The sequence below is a fragment of the Triturus cristatus genome, chromosome 6, assembly GCF_964204655.1.
Source record: "Triturus cristatus chromosome 6, aTriCri1.1, whole genome shotgun sequence".
In the NCBI taxonomy this organism is placed as follows: domain Eukaryota; kingdom Metazoa; phylum Chordata; class Amphibia; order Caudata; family Salamandridae; genus Triturus; species Triturus cristatus.
Window position 1 is genome coordinate 462,567,198 of NC_140589.1, and position 15,841 is coordinate 462,583,038.

Consider the following 15,841-nt stretch of genomic DNA (forward strand, 5'->3'; position numbering starts at 1 on the left):
TCTCCTCTGTGCAAAAGCCCGAATACGCAGCCTCCTGGCTATCACAAACAGTGCTGCCATTGTGGAAGGATCTGTTGCATTGTGGGGTGGTTTAAGTACCTTGCACCTGGTTACCACCTGCATGCACTTGGTGTTAATTGCGATTTCTTATTTTGCGAATTTTAATATTTTGCAATTAGCGATTTTTTCATACATGTCCTTGCGATTTCTTAGTTTGCGATATCCTTTTTGTGATTTTTGCCAATTGAGAATATCGCAATTTAGGAATTCGCAAGGATATTCGCAAATTTTGGGTTTCGCAGACTAAGAAATCGCAAATTTTGCGATTTCTTAATTTGCACTGGGAATGTGTGTCATACATATGAAATTGCGATTTTTTTATTCGCAAACGCTGTTTTTTGCGATTCGCAGCATTTGCGAATAAAATTTTGTTTCATACATATGCCAATACAAAACAACTGGTCATAGGGTCTAAGGGAATTTTTATAGACCTGCGCAGACAAATCCCCAAATCACTTGAACAAACACAACAAGTAGAGTCTGCGGGTCTAAACCAATCTCTCAAAAGAAAAGAATCGACATGTCAGCACGTTCAAACAAAAAAGAAGAAGTCCTCATAAAGAGGGCCAAGTCCCATCACCCACCGAGGTGGCATGCTTCATCATCTGGGACCTCCCATAACTACACCTGGTGTAGTTATAGAGCTACGACTCCTTCGATTACTATAACAAGGAGGAGCTCAGGGATGTTTTGATTCCTGTGGTTGGGAGGACGGATTATCTCAGCATGAGGAAGACTGTCATAAGTGTGGTGAATTCTAGATGCAGTGTGTGAAATAGGAAAGTGATTTAAAATTGATCATCATCGGAAAATAAATTTTATTCTGTATCCAATGACACCAAACTAAAGACAGCAGAAATTTGTGATGGGAGCGCGTCCACAAACGTTATAGGGCCGCGCCCTCGTGGGTCAACATGTTTCAGCCAACCTGTGTCTACCCAATGACTGTGGCTTTCGTCAGGACCAAAAGGTAACACTACTGCAAAAAATATATGTGAATAGGTGATAAGTGAAATAAAAAGGAGCGATACAACCTATCAGAGTACCTACTTATCCGAGGATATGTGGCACCGTAGTGATGTAATTTAACCACGTGGAGACAAAACAGAATAATAATACATGAATGTGCTGAACATATCTACTACGTTTTCTTAAACATAATACAAATGTCTCGTGCATAAACATTTGTCAAGCGTACAGACTGCATTGTCCTCTTACCCGCAAAAAGTCAGGGATGCACCTACACTCCTGGTTACAACTCAGGGCGTGAGGCAACGCTCTAGAAGACAAGAGAGAGGGGGAGAAAGAACTAACTAATGCCATAAACAACAGAAGATGGTATATTCAACTGTGTGAGCAAAAAGCTGTATAACCATGAAAACTAAAAAACCTAAAAACAGACATAGGTATGTTGACTGACTATAAAATGTATAAAACCATGCTACTAATGTACTGGAAACCAGATTAACCAGGGTCTTAAGTGAGCATGTCCATGACAAGAATGATACTGAAATCCCCAACAGCAGGCGAACGTCAAACCATGTAACTGAATACAGCCAGAAATGACACCAAGACCAATCTCTAAGGTAGGGTTTAGTAAAGAGACTAAGTCGTTGTGTACAGATGAGCAGAGAGCAGGCTTACCTGTCCGTCGTTACCCCGGACCTTCTACCTAGTTGTACCGAGCGTAACCGGAGCATCGTAAGCCTGCCCTTCATAACAGTCATCTGTATGAAGTTCCGGGCATCGGACCAATCATCGTGCAGAGGCGCGATGACGCAACACGCTAAACAAACGTGCGTCAAGAACGCAACGAATGCTGGGGATTGTGGTCTCCACAAATTATGTAGCGCGCTTATGGCCGGAATTGTGCGATGTAGTGGACAAAAATATATCTTATGAGTGGAATCTCAGTCCCATCTGTCCCCGCTGTGAAAATCTACACTCTTGTGTCACATGATTGTGGTTATTAACACAAACATACTCGGAATAGAAGAAGGTACGTTTGCGTCCGGGATAGACGCGTCTTAAGTTGTGGCAATTCAGTGACGGGACGCTCTAAGAGTCAAAGGTGCAGGAAGAACTGAAAACATTCTAGATAGAGTTATAATGGACTAAACGTACATCCTCTTGTGTCTGACTGGACGAGGATTCATACATATGCCCCCAAGTTGCTAGGGACAGAACCCTATACAGTGAATGCACACTCACTAAGGCATAAGCATGTGGGGTGGATTATTCTTTTTCTCCCAACTCCTTGTTGTGTTTGCAAAGATTGAGTACAGAGGATAGACATTCTGCATAAAATCATGGTAGGTTTAAAGCACTGATGAAGATTTGCAAAGCTAGCGCAGCGCACGTGTGTTGTACAACATGCCCATCAAGCGCTTCCAGTTTTGTAGGCACATGAGCGGTATTCAAGACGAATGCATCTGTATCAACATTTCCAGTACTGTAGGCATGCATGTGTTAATCAACACTTATTCCATTTCCAATGAGTACTCCTATGGAATTTAAAGGACATATTTCTACACATTTGAAAGTGCTCATCCCTATTGTTTGCCACATCAATCTAGTTGTGACATATGAGCACCTTTCGGCAAATTGTGCCCATTCCATTTAACCAAAGTTATTATCGATAATTTAACACAGCAGAAATCCTGCGGCACATAATCCAATGCTGCAGCTCAACTCAAGGCTTTAATAGAGGTCACCTCACATGTGTGGCCAAGGGGACAGTGTCTTACCCCATTTGTCACTTCCTTTCTTCACCTTCCTATTAGTGAAATACATGTGGCACATTCCCAACTATGTGTTGTACCATCAAGCTGTAATTGATAAGAGAACCGAAATGGGAGAAAACAACTCCCCTGTATACCAATTAGAGCAACATGGATCGGGAGGAAGGTGGCCAGAATCACAGTTGGTTTGCCACAGGCTCATGTCAGACACACACTGAGTCATCAGCTTGTAGGAATACACGTAGTATGGAATTCCATGGCTGATGATAACGCAAAAGCAACAGTACAGACTGCTGCAGTTGCTGCAATTACTTGTTCAAGTACAAGGATAGATAGAGACATAATGATGTCTGTCAATGCTGCATGCAATGGTACCCACTTGCCAGAAGGCTTACCAACAAAATACTCCTACCAGTTTAGTGCACAAAACATACCATTTGCTCAGATTCCGGGGGTAGGGGATAGAGTAATACCAAACTCAGATCGCAGGTTAGGGTTAATCCTAGCAGGATATGAGGGTCTAGCATCTGGTCTTGCAGGGGGTGGCAGCTACAATTTCACTAATACATTAATGCTGTTGTTGGCCAGGTCTATACCAAAACACTAAGGATTTTGCCCTTAAAAGTGACATTTGCCAGCAGATGAAGGTGTTCCGCCATAGCACGCCCACCACAGACACCTCTTTTGATCTCAGACAAGCCTCTGGCTTGTGTTTATTTGGACCACTGCAGCTCTCTGCAATCAGATGGGGCTTACAAATATATCTTGGCAGCACTGGATTCCTGCTCTCGATTCCTATGGGTTTGGCCGCAGCAATTGACTGATGCCTGAACTGTTGTAAAATATCTGCATGTCCTTGTCGGGACATATGCAGTGGCCACATTCCATTATGAACAGATTCTGGCATTTGCCTCTAGGGCTTCAAGAGACACCATGGGAAAAGTGAGAGTGACTGTGTGGTACTTCTCCCCCTACTATCCCAAGGGAAGCACAGTGGTGGAGAGGAAGATCTTAGACTTAAAGCAGTCTTTAACAGCTAGGGTATTAGGTTCATCTCGCAGTTGGGTTCACCACCTATGTGGGGTCCAGAGAGTCCTCAATAATCTGCCTAGAAAATCCTGGGTGGTCGGACTTCCTGTAAAATAATGTTCGGGGTTAAGATGTGTGTTCCAGACATTAACTATCCCAGTACAGTGGTGTCAGAAACACCATTTGACATCAATGAATGTTTGGATGTTTTACAGGATCTCAACAACTTTTGAAAAGCTCAGGGCAATGTCCAGCTAAAACATCCCGCCACTGGTGAAGTGAAGGATGCACCCGCAACTCCTTGTTGGATTTAAAAAGATAGGGGATCTCGTCTGGGAGAAGATTGTGGATAATTCGGGCCATCCTGTACCTGTCCTGGTTGTGGAAGGTACCAGAACTGTACTTGTATCACCTCTTGCTGGCCACAAAAACAAGAGATTTGTGTCAATAGATCTCATCACCCCACATCATGTGGTTGGTTCTACACAGTAGGCGAAGAGGGCTCCTGGGTAGGTACTGTCTCCTCTCACTACCCTATAGGAAGTCCTGATGGAAGCTTTGATCAGTAATGAAGCTTCTTCTCCAAGGCTAGCGACAGCAAACACTGAAGCATCACTTGTCCCTGTTATATCACTAAATTCCTTACAATCAACATGTACTAAAACACAGATTTCAATTCTGCAAACATGTAAAGATGGTATCTACTGCAACGTACCACCATTCAAGTCCACTTCCAGTTCTACACAGCATCCCAAGCTGCCTAAAATAGACTGAACAGCCTCCGGCTACTTCATCGACTTTGATGACTTCTCTTCAGATTTGTCTGACCCACCACCACAATCACCCCAAAGTAGATTGCATGAATTTTGCATTTGGTTGAAAAGTCATACTTCATCTCTAGAAGAATATACATATGGATTACTATTTTGTTACCTACCCAAGAGAACGCCCTGCTGTTGCCCCAGTGAACTTGGTTTTAATACCACATTTTTCAACACATAAAGTGCAAAGAGACCTTCCCTGGTCATAATTTCTAGTACTGATTCTGTTGATTGTGATATTGATACAGTGCATAAAATGCTAGACAATCTATGGCATTATAATGTTTTTAATTCTGACGAAAGGTATGATGATAGTTCCAATTATGATGACATTTTCTGTCTTCAACATTATGGTCACCATTTGCTGCATAAAGCAAGTACTGCACGTGCAGTATTTAATTATACACAATAGGAACATTGCCCTACACCTTACACCACCACAGGGTAGCTCAAAAGCAATTACACAGAAGTTTGCTTATTTTTCTCATCTCAATCCAGCAGACCCTGAGTTTTAATATTATAAACTCACACCTTCACGAGCAAAGAAAACTATGCTCACCTACACCAAGCTGATTTGTTCTGCAGCTTTTATTTTCCAGCTGTCTGTACATGGGTTTGACTTTTGGAAGAACAATCTTGATTTGAAATCTATATGGGGAACTAGAGATTGGCAGGTTCAGGGGAATAAGGCCTTGTTCAGAGCATGCCTTATATCACAGAAAATGATTTTCCTGAACAAAACTGTGCAGCAAACATCCTGCCTTGGCCTGGCCAAGATAAAAGATTTTAATGCACCAAACAATCCCACATTTGCACAATTTGCGAACTGGCAACAATTTACAAATTACACGGAGGAAACATTAGATAACATGCTTCGTAATTGATCATACAATTCTTCATGAACCACTAATCAGGAAGGATGGTTAGTGTAGCCGTTAGATACTAATGGCCTGACCCACGTTTGGGCATACCCTTCCCACTTAGGGCAGCAAGTGGAACAAATCAAACATGCACCCCCAGTCAAGAGATCTCAGTTAAATCCATTGTTCATTTGCTCACCATGCCATCCCAGTTTAGATGCAGCCATATGCAAATTAGTCTTGACCCTGCTCCTCGTGAGAACAGTCCAGTCTGAACTGTCAAGCCAGGTCCTCCATGGAACAGAACAAAGCATCCTGAGACCGGTTTTTGGATATCACCCTTCATCAGCTAGGCTAGCTTGAATCCAGTGGCACAGTGAGTCCGGGACCCACGTCTGGGCATAGTCGGCACACATAGGGCTCTCATGTTACTGATTTGGACTCTGCAGACACTTCACGGTGGTCGCGTTCCATGGAAACACTTTAATGCCACTACTTTGTTTTTGCCATGCAGTCTTACTATAAAAACAAACTATCATGGCAAAAAAGTATTCAACATACACCATGTTACATATAGAGAAGTTTTAGAAACTACCATTCACTGTTGCAGAAATACCTTCCACAGATTGGATAATCCATGGGTTTATTTTTCTTCCAAAATCGACTTTTCACTTCCATTACTGCTTACAACAACATCAAGTGGGGAGATTTGTAGCGCTAGGAGAAGGGCATGTACCCGAGCCATGGATCTTACCTTTCAAATACCAAGGTAGGAATAGTGAGACCGAGGTTTATCTTAGTAGGACTAACTGTAAGAGTACCTTGGGACATTTGCAGGGAAGTTTTGCTTCATGGCGCCTGTAATGCCCTGTGGCAAACTTGTCATGTTATATGAAGGGTTCCCAAGCTGCTGTGATTTGTCGGGCGTTCAGATTACTCTCTAATGGGAGTTATTTGATGCTGAATAATCAAAACTGCTGTGGGATGAGGCTAGGAATTGCCTATCTGGTAACGGTTTCCTCAGTCATGAGCTGTTGTTGCCAAGTACTGCTCTCACCTTCCCGCGCAGTTAGAGATGCAACACTTTGGACTTTGATAAAGCTTTCTAATGTGCACTTTGATGCTTTAAGCAGACTGAATGCCTTAATGTTCCATAAGGATGTGGCCTTAACATATGCAAGAGAGGCATTTGATCTTCAAGTTGGAAGGTCTTCTTCTAAGATACAGTCGCTGCTTTGCATGCATATATTTTTAACAGCAAAATAGTTGAACTGTTTATCTTTTTCACCATTTTAGTTATGCTAATAACATTATTATGTTTCCTTCTATTGATTATTGCAGCACAAGTATATTACTCAAGAATCAAAATGCTTAAATATAGAAACTGCAGGTTGTGTATTTCTTTTGTAGCTCTTTGAGTATGCATGAGTAACCAAACAAAAAGGTTTCTAGATCTGTTACCACCATTTCCTTGGGGAGTCAGGATTGTCATGTTCTGAGGTTGCACGATCCATTTGTTACCTTGTCAGGTTAGGGATACAGATGGTGCATGGGAGCTAGCAGGACTAAGGCCAACATGTCCGGATGGTGTGCATGGAATCAGTCTTGCACAGTCCTGATGTTTATGTTGTCCAACAAACGCACAGTTTTTACTGGGAAAATAGAAGCCGTATAGCACTCTCCTCCTTATGTCTTCCCCAAGCAGGCCTGGGCTTCCCAAAATGGAACCCAAAGCCCTCCATAAAATGTACCATTGCAGGCAAACTCACTCAGTGTACATTCACAGCACACTTTGGGTCCAGCACTCTTACCTCTATGCATTGTACCCCTACATACATAGATGCATGCAGTACACACACTAAATATGTGCACACTGTTCAACACTGAAGCTTTTCTATCTTTAACTAGGGTGTGCTATTCACAAACACACTCACTCATTATTTTCACACTGCACAGCACTTTATCATTCATTTAATGTGCTTGATGCAGGCACACACACACCTAGCAAATGTGGTCCTTGCGCACACACTACAAAGCACTACGGCAGAAATGACGCCCCTCATTTTTGAGGAACTGGCGTAGAGTAGTACAGCAAGTCAGCTTGTTGGCTGCCCTAAGCCAAAGTGAAAGGGCCGCAATGCCTCATATTTATGCAATACAGTGCATTCCTGTCCTTTCCCCCTCTGCTGGTGCTGTTTCGGAAGCCTAGCACCAATGTCAGCACGCTTGAACCATGGTACAAGGGTGCCTGTGCTGTGGGAGGAATTGTTTTTGCGCAGGAAGGGGCACCTTGCTGCATAAAAACAATCCTATAAGGCATTTTCCTCTTTCTATGTGTGCTGCATAAGGCAGCACACATAGAAAGAGGAAAAAACAAGGAGAAATAAAGTTATTTCACCTTGTTATTCCTCACCTTGGGAGTCGTAAGATTTTGCCACTTCCCCAGGGTTACATGGTCTCATAAATCTGGGGAAGCGTCAACATCCAAGCGTTTTGCATGGGAAAACCCAATGCAATGCTCATGGAATGCCTCCAGAGAGCACAGTAAGGCATCGCAGCAATTTGCACTGCGTTACCTTCCTCCATATTTATGAGGACATTTAAAGACACACATGGTGGCTTTGTGAGGCTTTACAGATATGACTTTGTGATTTTTACCGCTGTGGTATCACAAAAAGTGATGCTCCGGCAGTGCAAAGGGCTCATGAATATGCCCGTATATCTCTCACGTACTGTATTCGTCTCAGGCATACACACACCCAGTGCATGTACTAGCCACACATGTACTGCACATTGCTGCTCAATCCTTGTACTGTACCTTTCCCATGCACACATACAACTAACACAGAGTCACTACTCCTGTGCTGTGCAGTACTCCACATCTACCTGATGTAGGCCAATGGTGAATTAAGGACACAGCAACTAAACTTTTAGAAGGATCAGTGAGCCTGTAAGCCTTACTCTAGTGGCTCAGGGTAAAACGTTCCTGTTCACTGCTTACGGTATGCTGCCACCACCAATCTTCTGCTGCTTAACTCCTTGTGAAGGCACTAGCCTTCCACCACTATGAGGATAGCGCTTTGGGCGCCACACCCTTTCTAGCAAGACCACAATCCATGAGACAGGTCTATGTCATGGGGCACACGCATGATTTGTGTGTATCTTTGCCAAAACAATTGCATTAGGGGACAAGACAACAGAGCAGTTTGAAACACAGGACAGGGATACACAGCTTTACCATGCAGAGGACGTTTCCATCCCAAACAATACAACTCTTCAGTGACAAACCCCTATCAGTGAGGGGATACATCTGGAAGATTGTGATGTTATAGAAAGAATCATATCTTGCACCATTGTAAAGTAGTGATTCAGAATGAAAACGACTGTAGTCAATCTCCTATTTATTATAGGCTCAGAAGATAAAATAAGACCATCCCTGTACAAAGTCACATTTCTGTAAAGTAATTTGTCATCTATTTTGTATAAAATGAATATTAAGTTTGAGTGGTCACATTCGTTATTATCCTGATGTAAAGCAGAGACTATAGTGGTAAAGCCTAATTACATTTAGCAAAAATAAATATGCATTACATGAGCAATAGGAACCATTAATTTGATGGCAAATGCAAGTAACTAACTACCACGGTTTCAGTGTTGCAAGAGCACAAATTATTTACAGATTTGACATTTAAAACACCTTCAGCCTCATGCATCAACCCAAAATCCAGTCGGTAAAATACCGATTCGCTAATAGCTCCCGGTATTAAGTTAAAAATACCCAATCCCAATGCATCAACCCAAAAGCAGAAATCGCTATTTAAGGAATCCTTAAATAGCGATTCTTTAAATAGGGATTCCTTAAATACCGATTCCTTAAATAGGGATTCCTTAAATACCGATTCCTTAAATAGCGATTGCATTTAAGGAATCCCAAAGTGAGATTCCTTAAATGCAATGCATCAAAGTTAAAAAATTAGCGATTTCGCTAATAGGGGGAGCAAATTACCATGAAGATGAACTGCATGGTAATTTGCAAAAACTTTGAAAAATGCACTTTTGTGCATTTTTCAAAGTTTCATGTTGCGCACACACATGCCCTTAGAGCATGTGTGTGTGCAACATATGTGCACATATCATTTTCAGGGGTGCTATAGGGTGTCATTTTGACACCCTTGCACCCTTGAAATTGCATGAGCAATTAGCGAGAACCTACTGGTACTCGCTATTTGCTCATGCAATCTCCGAATCATTCCTATGGGCCTGGAGGCCCATAGGAATGATTGGGACGGCATTCCTTAATTGCTACTCGCTGTTTGCTAGTAGCAATTAAGGAAAGTTAAGGAATCGCTATTTGAATAGCGATTCCTACATGCATAGCCTTTTGCTATTCCTTATTAGCGAATCCTTATTTTTCGCTAATAAGGAATCGCAAATGCTAATGTTGATGCATATGCCCCCTTGTTTTTTTCCGTTGAAAAGCATATTTTTTCGTTTTCGCCCTTACATTTAACAAAGGATAGTATTTCCAAAAGTGTGCTTTAAACCAGCTAAATAATAGAGCTAATTCATTTTGCACAACTATTATACATGCAATTGTAATGAGGCAAATAGTTTTCCCCCAGTCATGTTGTATAATGATGTTTTTAACATGGTCAAAATGTATAAACAAATTCCAAAACCATCTCAGTGATATATGGTACCCCAGTTATCTTGGAAGTAATTGCACGTGTAAAACGTCCTAACAAAGAAACCTATTCCATGAATAAACTTTGGAAACTGATGTTGCAGCTTAACTGATGTGAAATAAACTGACTTTGCCTCAAAGCTAAACCAACCTTTAACCTTGTACTAGAAGAGAACGATGCATTAACTTGTGTAAGATCTTGTTAGGTAAACACAGTAAAAATGTACGAAATCAATGTTCTCTATCCTTGTTGCAAGTTTTAAATCGGAAACAAATAGGGTTTGCTCTATTTCTCGGTAAGCAGGTAATAATACTTGTTGAAACTTAGCTTATTTCATAGCTGACACCTGTGCAATTGTTTTTACAAAATAATTTAGAGGTTAGATGAACTTTGTACTGCTGTATTCAAGAGACGACAAGATCCTGTGGCTTTTCTGTGTTGTACCAGTCCAGAATGGGTCAGTGCCTTCTTTGACATCTTGAGCGCATACATTTACTCAAAAAATCTCCGTGATAATATATGTTTTAGTGACAGGAGAGCTCAGAAGCACAGGGCAGTAATTACATCTTTGTGTTTCTGAGCTATGATGTTAGAAACACAGCACTCACTCAGAGACATTTCGAGTTAATTCATATGCTCAAAAAGCCATAATGAAGAACAGCCAGAAGGTGGCATCATGATATGCCCATTTTCATTTGAACATTTTTTTAGAATTTCTAGAATAATTGAGCAGAACAGTTGCATTAAAGTTTACAATACATGGGATTCTGTAATCCCTGTATAAATTCCTGTCTCTAATAATATTATAATCGGTGACTCTTGACGCACCCAGTCGCCAATTGTAAAGAAAAGATGCCAGAACTCAGCTGTAATATGTTATAATATTCGAGTTCTGACCTAACAATGTCTGCTGCAAGCGGCCAGGTGAAAGGTAGGTCAGGTCCAGAATCAGCTGTTTAAAGCAACAAAAATGAAAATGTGCTTTCCTTTCATCTGCTAGCAGAAAGAGCATGTTTATTTTTTGCATTGCTTAGATAATTATAGAAAAAGTGAGAATCTTTATGAATGTTTCTACACATACACTACTGCACCTTTAAAAATAAAATTATCTTACTTGTATTGATCTGATTCCAATATCTTTATTCAACAAATATCTAACAGGTCTTACATGTTTATAATTTTGTACTAGAGATTCTATTGTTATTCTTCATGTTTGTAAACATGTTCTCTCTTTCAAATGAAAGACCTATGCACCAAAGTTTTAAGTGGTTTGTGGGAAAGATGATGGTGTTACCATGTAACATATGGGATAAAGTGCCCTCTACCGTGCATTATAAGGATATTGCAAGTCACCTCAGACTTCCATAACCTAATATAGGAACTTGGTCTTCGGCCTTTTCCGCTATATGGTTATGGAACTCCTTGGTGACTTGAAATATCCTTATAAATGTACAGCATATTCCTTATATCATTTTGACCTGGTCTAAGTTCGCTCACAGTTAAGTAGCACCAATAATACTCTTTCACCACCAAATGAAAGAATATACATTAATAAACATGATATACCTTTCATTTGCAACAGTCTCTTGCACAAATGATCACATAAGAATTTATAGATTAACGATCATCAAGATGAACACATTTTGACTTTAAATAAAATATAACTGGATCATAATTGTTACAATATTCTTTAAGATATCTAACTAATAATAACCGCATCATACCATCCCTTACAGTTCATTGGTTACAATCAAATAGTTGAATAATGTAAGAGATGTTATTTACTTTACCTTTGGATACTGTTTGACGGGGATTAACACCCTTTCAGAAAGCTTTATATTTTTATTACTGATTATATCCAGGTACTTCTTTTCATCGTCATCTTGTTTCCCATCAGAATCCTGGAATTTCTGGACTTCTTGAAATATCAGTAAAAAAGGGAAGAATAAAAACTGCAAATTAACTGTAAGTTATTTAACAGATACAGTTATAGATATTCGTTAAACATTGTAGTTAGGGGTAAGCTGTTATTTTCTAAAATTAATCAAAATAGATGAGCAACTGAATGTAAACCATTCTGTATCTTTATTAAACTTTTATATTTTGTTCATATCTTTGTTCAAAATCAGTGTGTAAGACATCAATTTTAAAACACGTTGCTCCGAAATGAAATAGTGTAAGAAACACAACAATTTTAGATGCTAGATTTAGAAGTGTTTCTTTGGGCAGTAAAACCAGCAAACATTAAAAAAAAGTCAACTTGTGAGAGATGTACTAAACAATTCTAAGAAGACTTTTGGCATAATATGTCCTTTTCCCCAATACTTGTCTGTGAGGGTGTAAATCCTAAAGAGGCAACCACCTTTGACGAATTCTACATTAAAAAACATTGAGGCATATTTATTAAAAGTTCACGCAACACAGTGTAGCAAGCACATTTGCTGTGCTGAGTTGCATGAATGGGAGAGAGCTGAACAGTGCTATATCTACTATCATATCTACTATCATATGGTACTCTTCACCTCTCTCCTTGTGGTGGCTCACTTGCACCATGGTTCAAGGGTGCAGGTGCATATTTGTGCAGGAATAGATACCTTCCGGCTCAAAAAGCAATCAATAGAGGCATATTCCTCTTTCTATTTATGTTGAAGAATGCAGCAGCACACATGGAAAGAGTAAATAACGAGGAGACAAAAAGATATTTATCCTCATTATGCCTTTGTCGGGGATGTGCACCATTTTGTAAATCAGGGTTTGTGTAAAAAACATGGGTCGATGCATGGGGTTGCCCATGCTCCGCTCATGTAACACCTACCTGATGCAAAGTAGCCCTGCCTTCTGTTACTTTGCATTTACTAAGCTATGCAAAGCCATGTACATCGAATTTGCCTGGCTTAGTAAATGCCCAAAATGATTTTGTGATGGGCATTTGCCACAAAAATGATGCAATCGATTGCATAACAACAGAAAATATGGACCACTATTTCTCAGAGTGCACTATAGGAATGTTTCCCTGCTGTGGGAGACGTATGTGGAAATCTTCTCACAAGATCTGCTGTATCTTAATGAGAGGCACCAGGGAACAAATCATGAAAGTGTGCATAAAAGTGTACGCTGGTGCAGCGCCCAGCAGTGGCTGTTCTGATGTGATTGAACTGTCCAAATAGCATATTTAGAATTTCTTTCAGCTAATGCATGAGTTGAAGCAAGCACAGTTTGTAAGCAGTGAATAGTGGTTGGCCCTCTCTACAGTGGCGGCTCGCCGAGGGAGTGCTGCAGGGGGGAAAAGGGGCAGGGTGGGGGGTAGTGGACTCAGACATACGGCGGACAGGAGTAAGGTAAGTAATTAAATAAGTAAAACTATTTACATTGCGCTTGCTGCATCGCCAACTCGGCGATGCAGTGAGCACAAGGTAAATAGTTTTATTTATTTACTTACCTTACTCCTGTCCGTCGTATGTCTGAGTCCAGTACGGCCCCACCCTGCCCCTCCCCCGCCCCACCACCCCACAGCACTCCCTCGGCGAGTGGCCACTGCCGCTCTGTCATCGGTATGCTGTTCATCTCTAATATTTCAGACACTGTAAGTAAGATACTCAGATTGGAAGTGGTAAGGCAAATTATAGAACCCAAATCTGTCTCCCAAGAATCCGGTGAAGCACTACTGACTGAGATAATAAATCTTCTAATGACAGAGCAAGGAGCAGTGTCAGGAATACTAGTCACTGCTTCTTTTGGTTAAGCACCTACGCATGACTTCTCCTCATTACTCTTAGAGCTGGTTTCTCACTTTCACAAGTTCAGAAAATTATATAGGTTTGCATGTCAAGTTTCTAGCAGATCCATAAGGGGCAGGGAAATAAAGTGGGGGAAGTTAAAAAGTGACATCTCTAATTTTGACTCTCGAAGGAAAATTTTACCTCTACTACAGAAATAAATGGCTTAATGGAATTACATTAAACTTGGCAAACAGTCGAAATGTACTTAAGAGAGTGCTTGGTCTGTGTAACTCTGTTCAACAGGTTTCATGAAATTATCTTTAGAAAAATATGCCAGTGTTATTCTGTCAGTCTGCAACCCCAAATTAAATTAAAAAAAATGGATTCTACTAAATGCTTTAATTTCCATTGTACGTTTCAGGTTCATGAACACAAAGTGGGTTTCTCTTGTTGTTGTTATTTTAAGACATGAGGCAGAGTCACCACATCCTTAAACTAAAGGCCACAAAGGGTGCAGTTTAAGCACACCCTACTACCCAGGCTAGGTGGGAGAACCCGCAAAGAGTCCCTTGGAATTTTTTAAGTGAAAGAAATGACATCTGTAAAGTTGGTCCAAAAACTCTTTCCAGGGTTTGTACACCCTGATAGATTCAGGAATCTCCACATCCCTAAATCTGTGGACCCAGCATGGAGTCAAGCTTAAGGAAAGATTTGAACCTGTGCAGAATCTACTTTCATATCTGTAGACTGTATTCCAGTTTTGAGAATTATAGATGTGGACCCATGTGGAGCAGGTGCCCAGGCCTATCTCCCAACTTATTTGGACTGGTTCTTCAACCAGTCAACTCACTTTAGGACCCAGCTTCACACTCCTGCTGCTGACTCCTCACTTGCTCTGCCTTTCTCTCTCACCCAGATACCCTGCATATGCAAAAACAAAGCCAGTGGCTGGTCCTTCTATCACCTCGTGGTAAAGTCCTGGAACAACCTCCCTCTCCGCATCTGAACTTCCACGTTACTGCCGAAATTCCCAAAAAGGCTGAAGATCTGGCTCGTCTACTAGCACTCTGGTCACTCCACCAACCACTGCTAGACTCAGTTTTCACCAGCCTAGCACCTGGATACCCTAATGGGTGATAAGCTGCGCTCTAGAAATCCACTAACAAAACACATAATTGTTCCACGAGTTTGAAAGTTTGCTAACCCGATAATAGGTCCGCTGACCACGACTCGTGGATCTGTGAAGGACCCATCATTGAAATCTAGAAATCCCTTAATATAAAAGACAAAGGCAGGAGCAAACTTCCTCTTTTGGGTCTATGAAAAATGAAAAATAAAAGAGGGATCTCATTGGTTGAAACTGGAGTATTCTTCCACCAAACAAGTAGTTTCTACTCTGGGAGAGAATGCTCCTGTTTCTATGGGTATTTGCCATTCCATCTCACAACCTTTGTGACATGCAAGAATACTTTGGGGAAAGACAGAAACATTGCTTTTTGTGCAGAGTATTGTGGATGCCATCAGGAGAAGGAGAGAGGTAAGCCTGCACCATCTGAGCCAACATTATTAAAGGATAGAACTGGGCTTTCTGAAGGTACTGCTGAAGAAGACGAAGATGGTGTCATCTGCTCTGGAAATACATCCGGACAAAAAAGACAGTTTTGCCTGCCAGTACATCACAACCTGACAAGAAAATAAATGTAAAAAATGTCACTTTCAAATTCTGCAAATTTCAACTGAGCCCTGGAAGCAGAGGACTCTTTACATTTGGCATGTCAACCATGTGAAGCCATCTCAAAATGAGGCATGAACAAGATTTTGTGAGATGTAAACACAAAGAACTATAGAAAAAAAATAAAAAAGAAGAGCAGCAACAGAATGGGGGTGCGAGTGAGTCAGTTCCTAATATAGTACAGCAGGAGATGC

General features: G+C 40.9%; 1 protein-coding gene across 2 annotated transcripts in view; it reads right to left on the minus strand.

Annotated features, from left to right (window-relative positions):
• The window catches only part of KHDRBS2 (KH RNA binding domain containing, signal transduction associated 2), a 1,521,990-nt gene that overhangs the window by 1,205,633 nt on the left and 300,516 nt on the right, over positions 1-15,841 (minus strand). For both annotated transcript variants that reach the window (XM_085609195.1, XM_085609194.1), the window contains one exon: positions 11,987-12,114. In XM_085609195.1, coding sequence (XP_085465321.1) covers positions 11,987-12,114 — 128 coding nt within the window. The remainder of the gene's footprint in view (positions 1-11,986; positions 12,115-15,841) is intronic.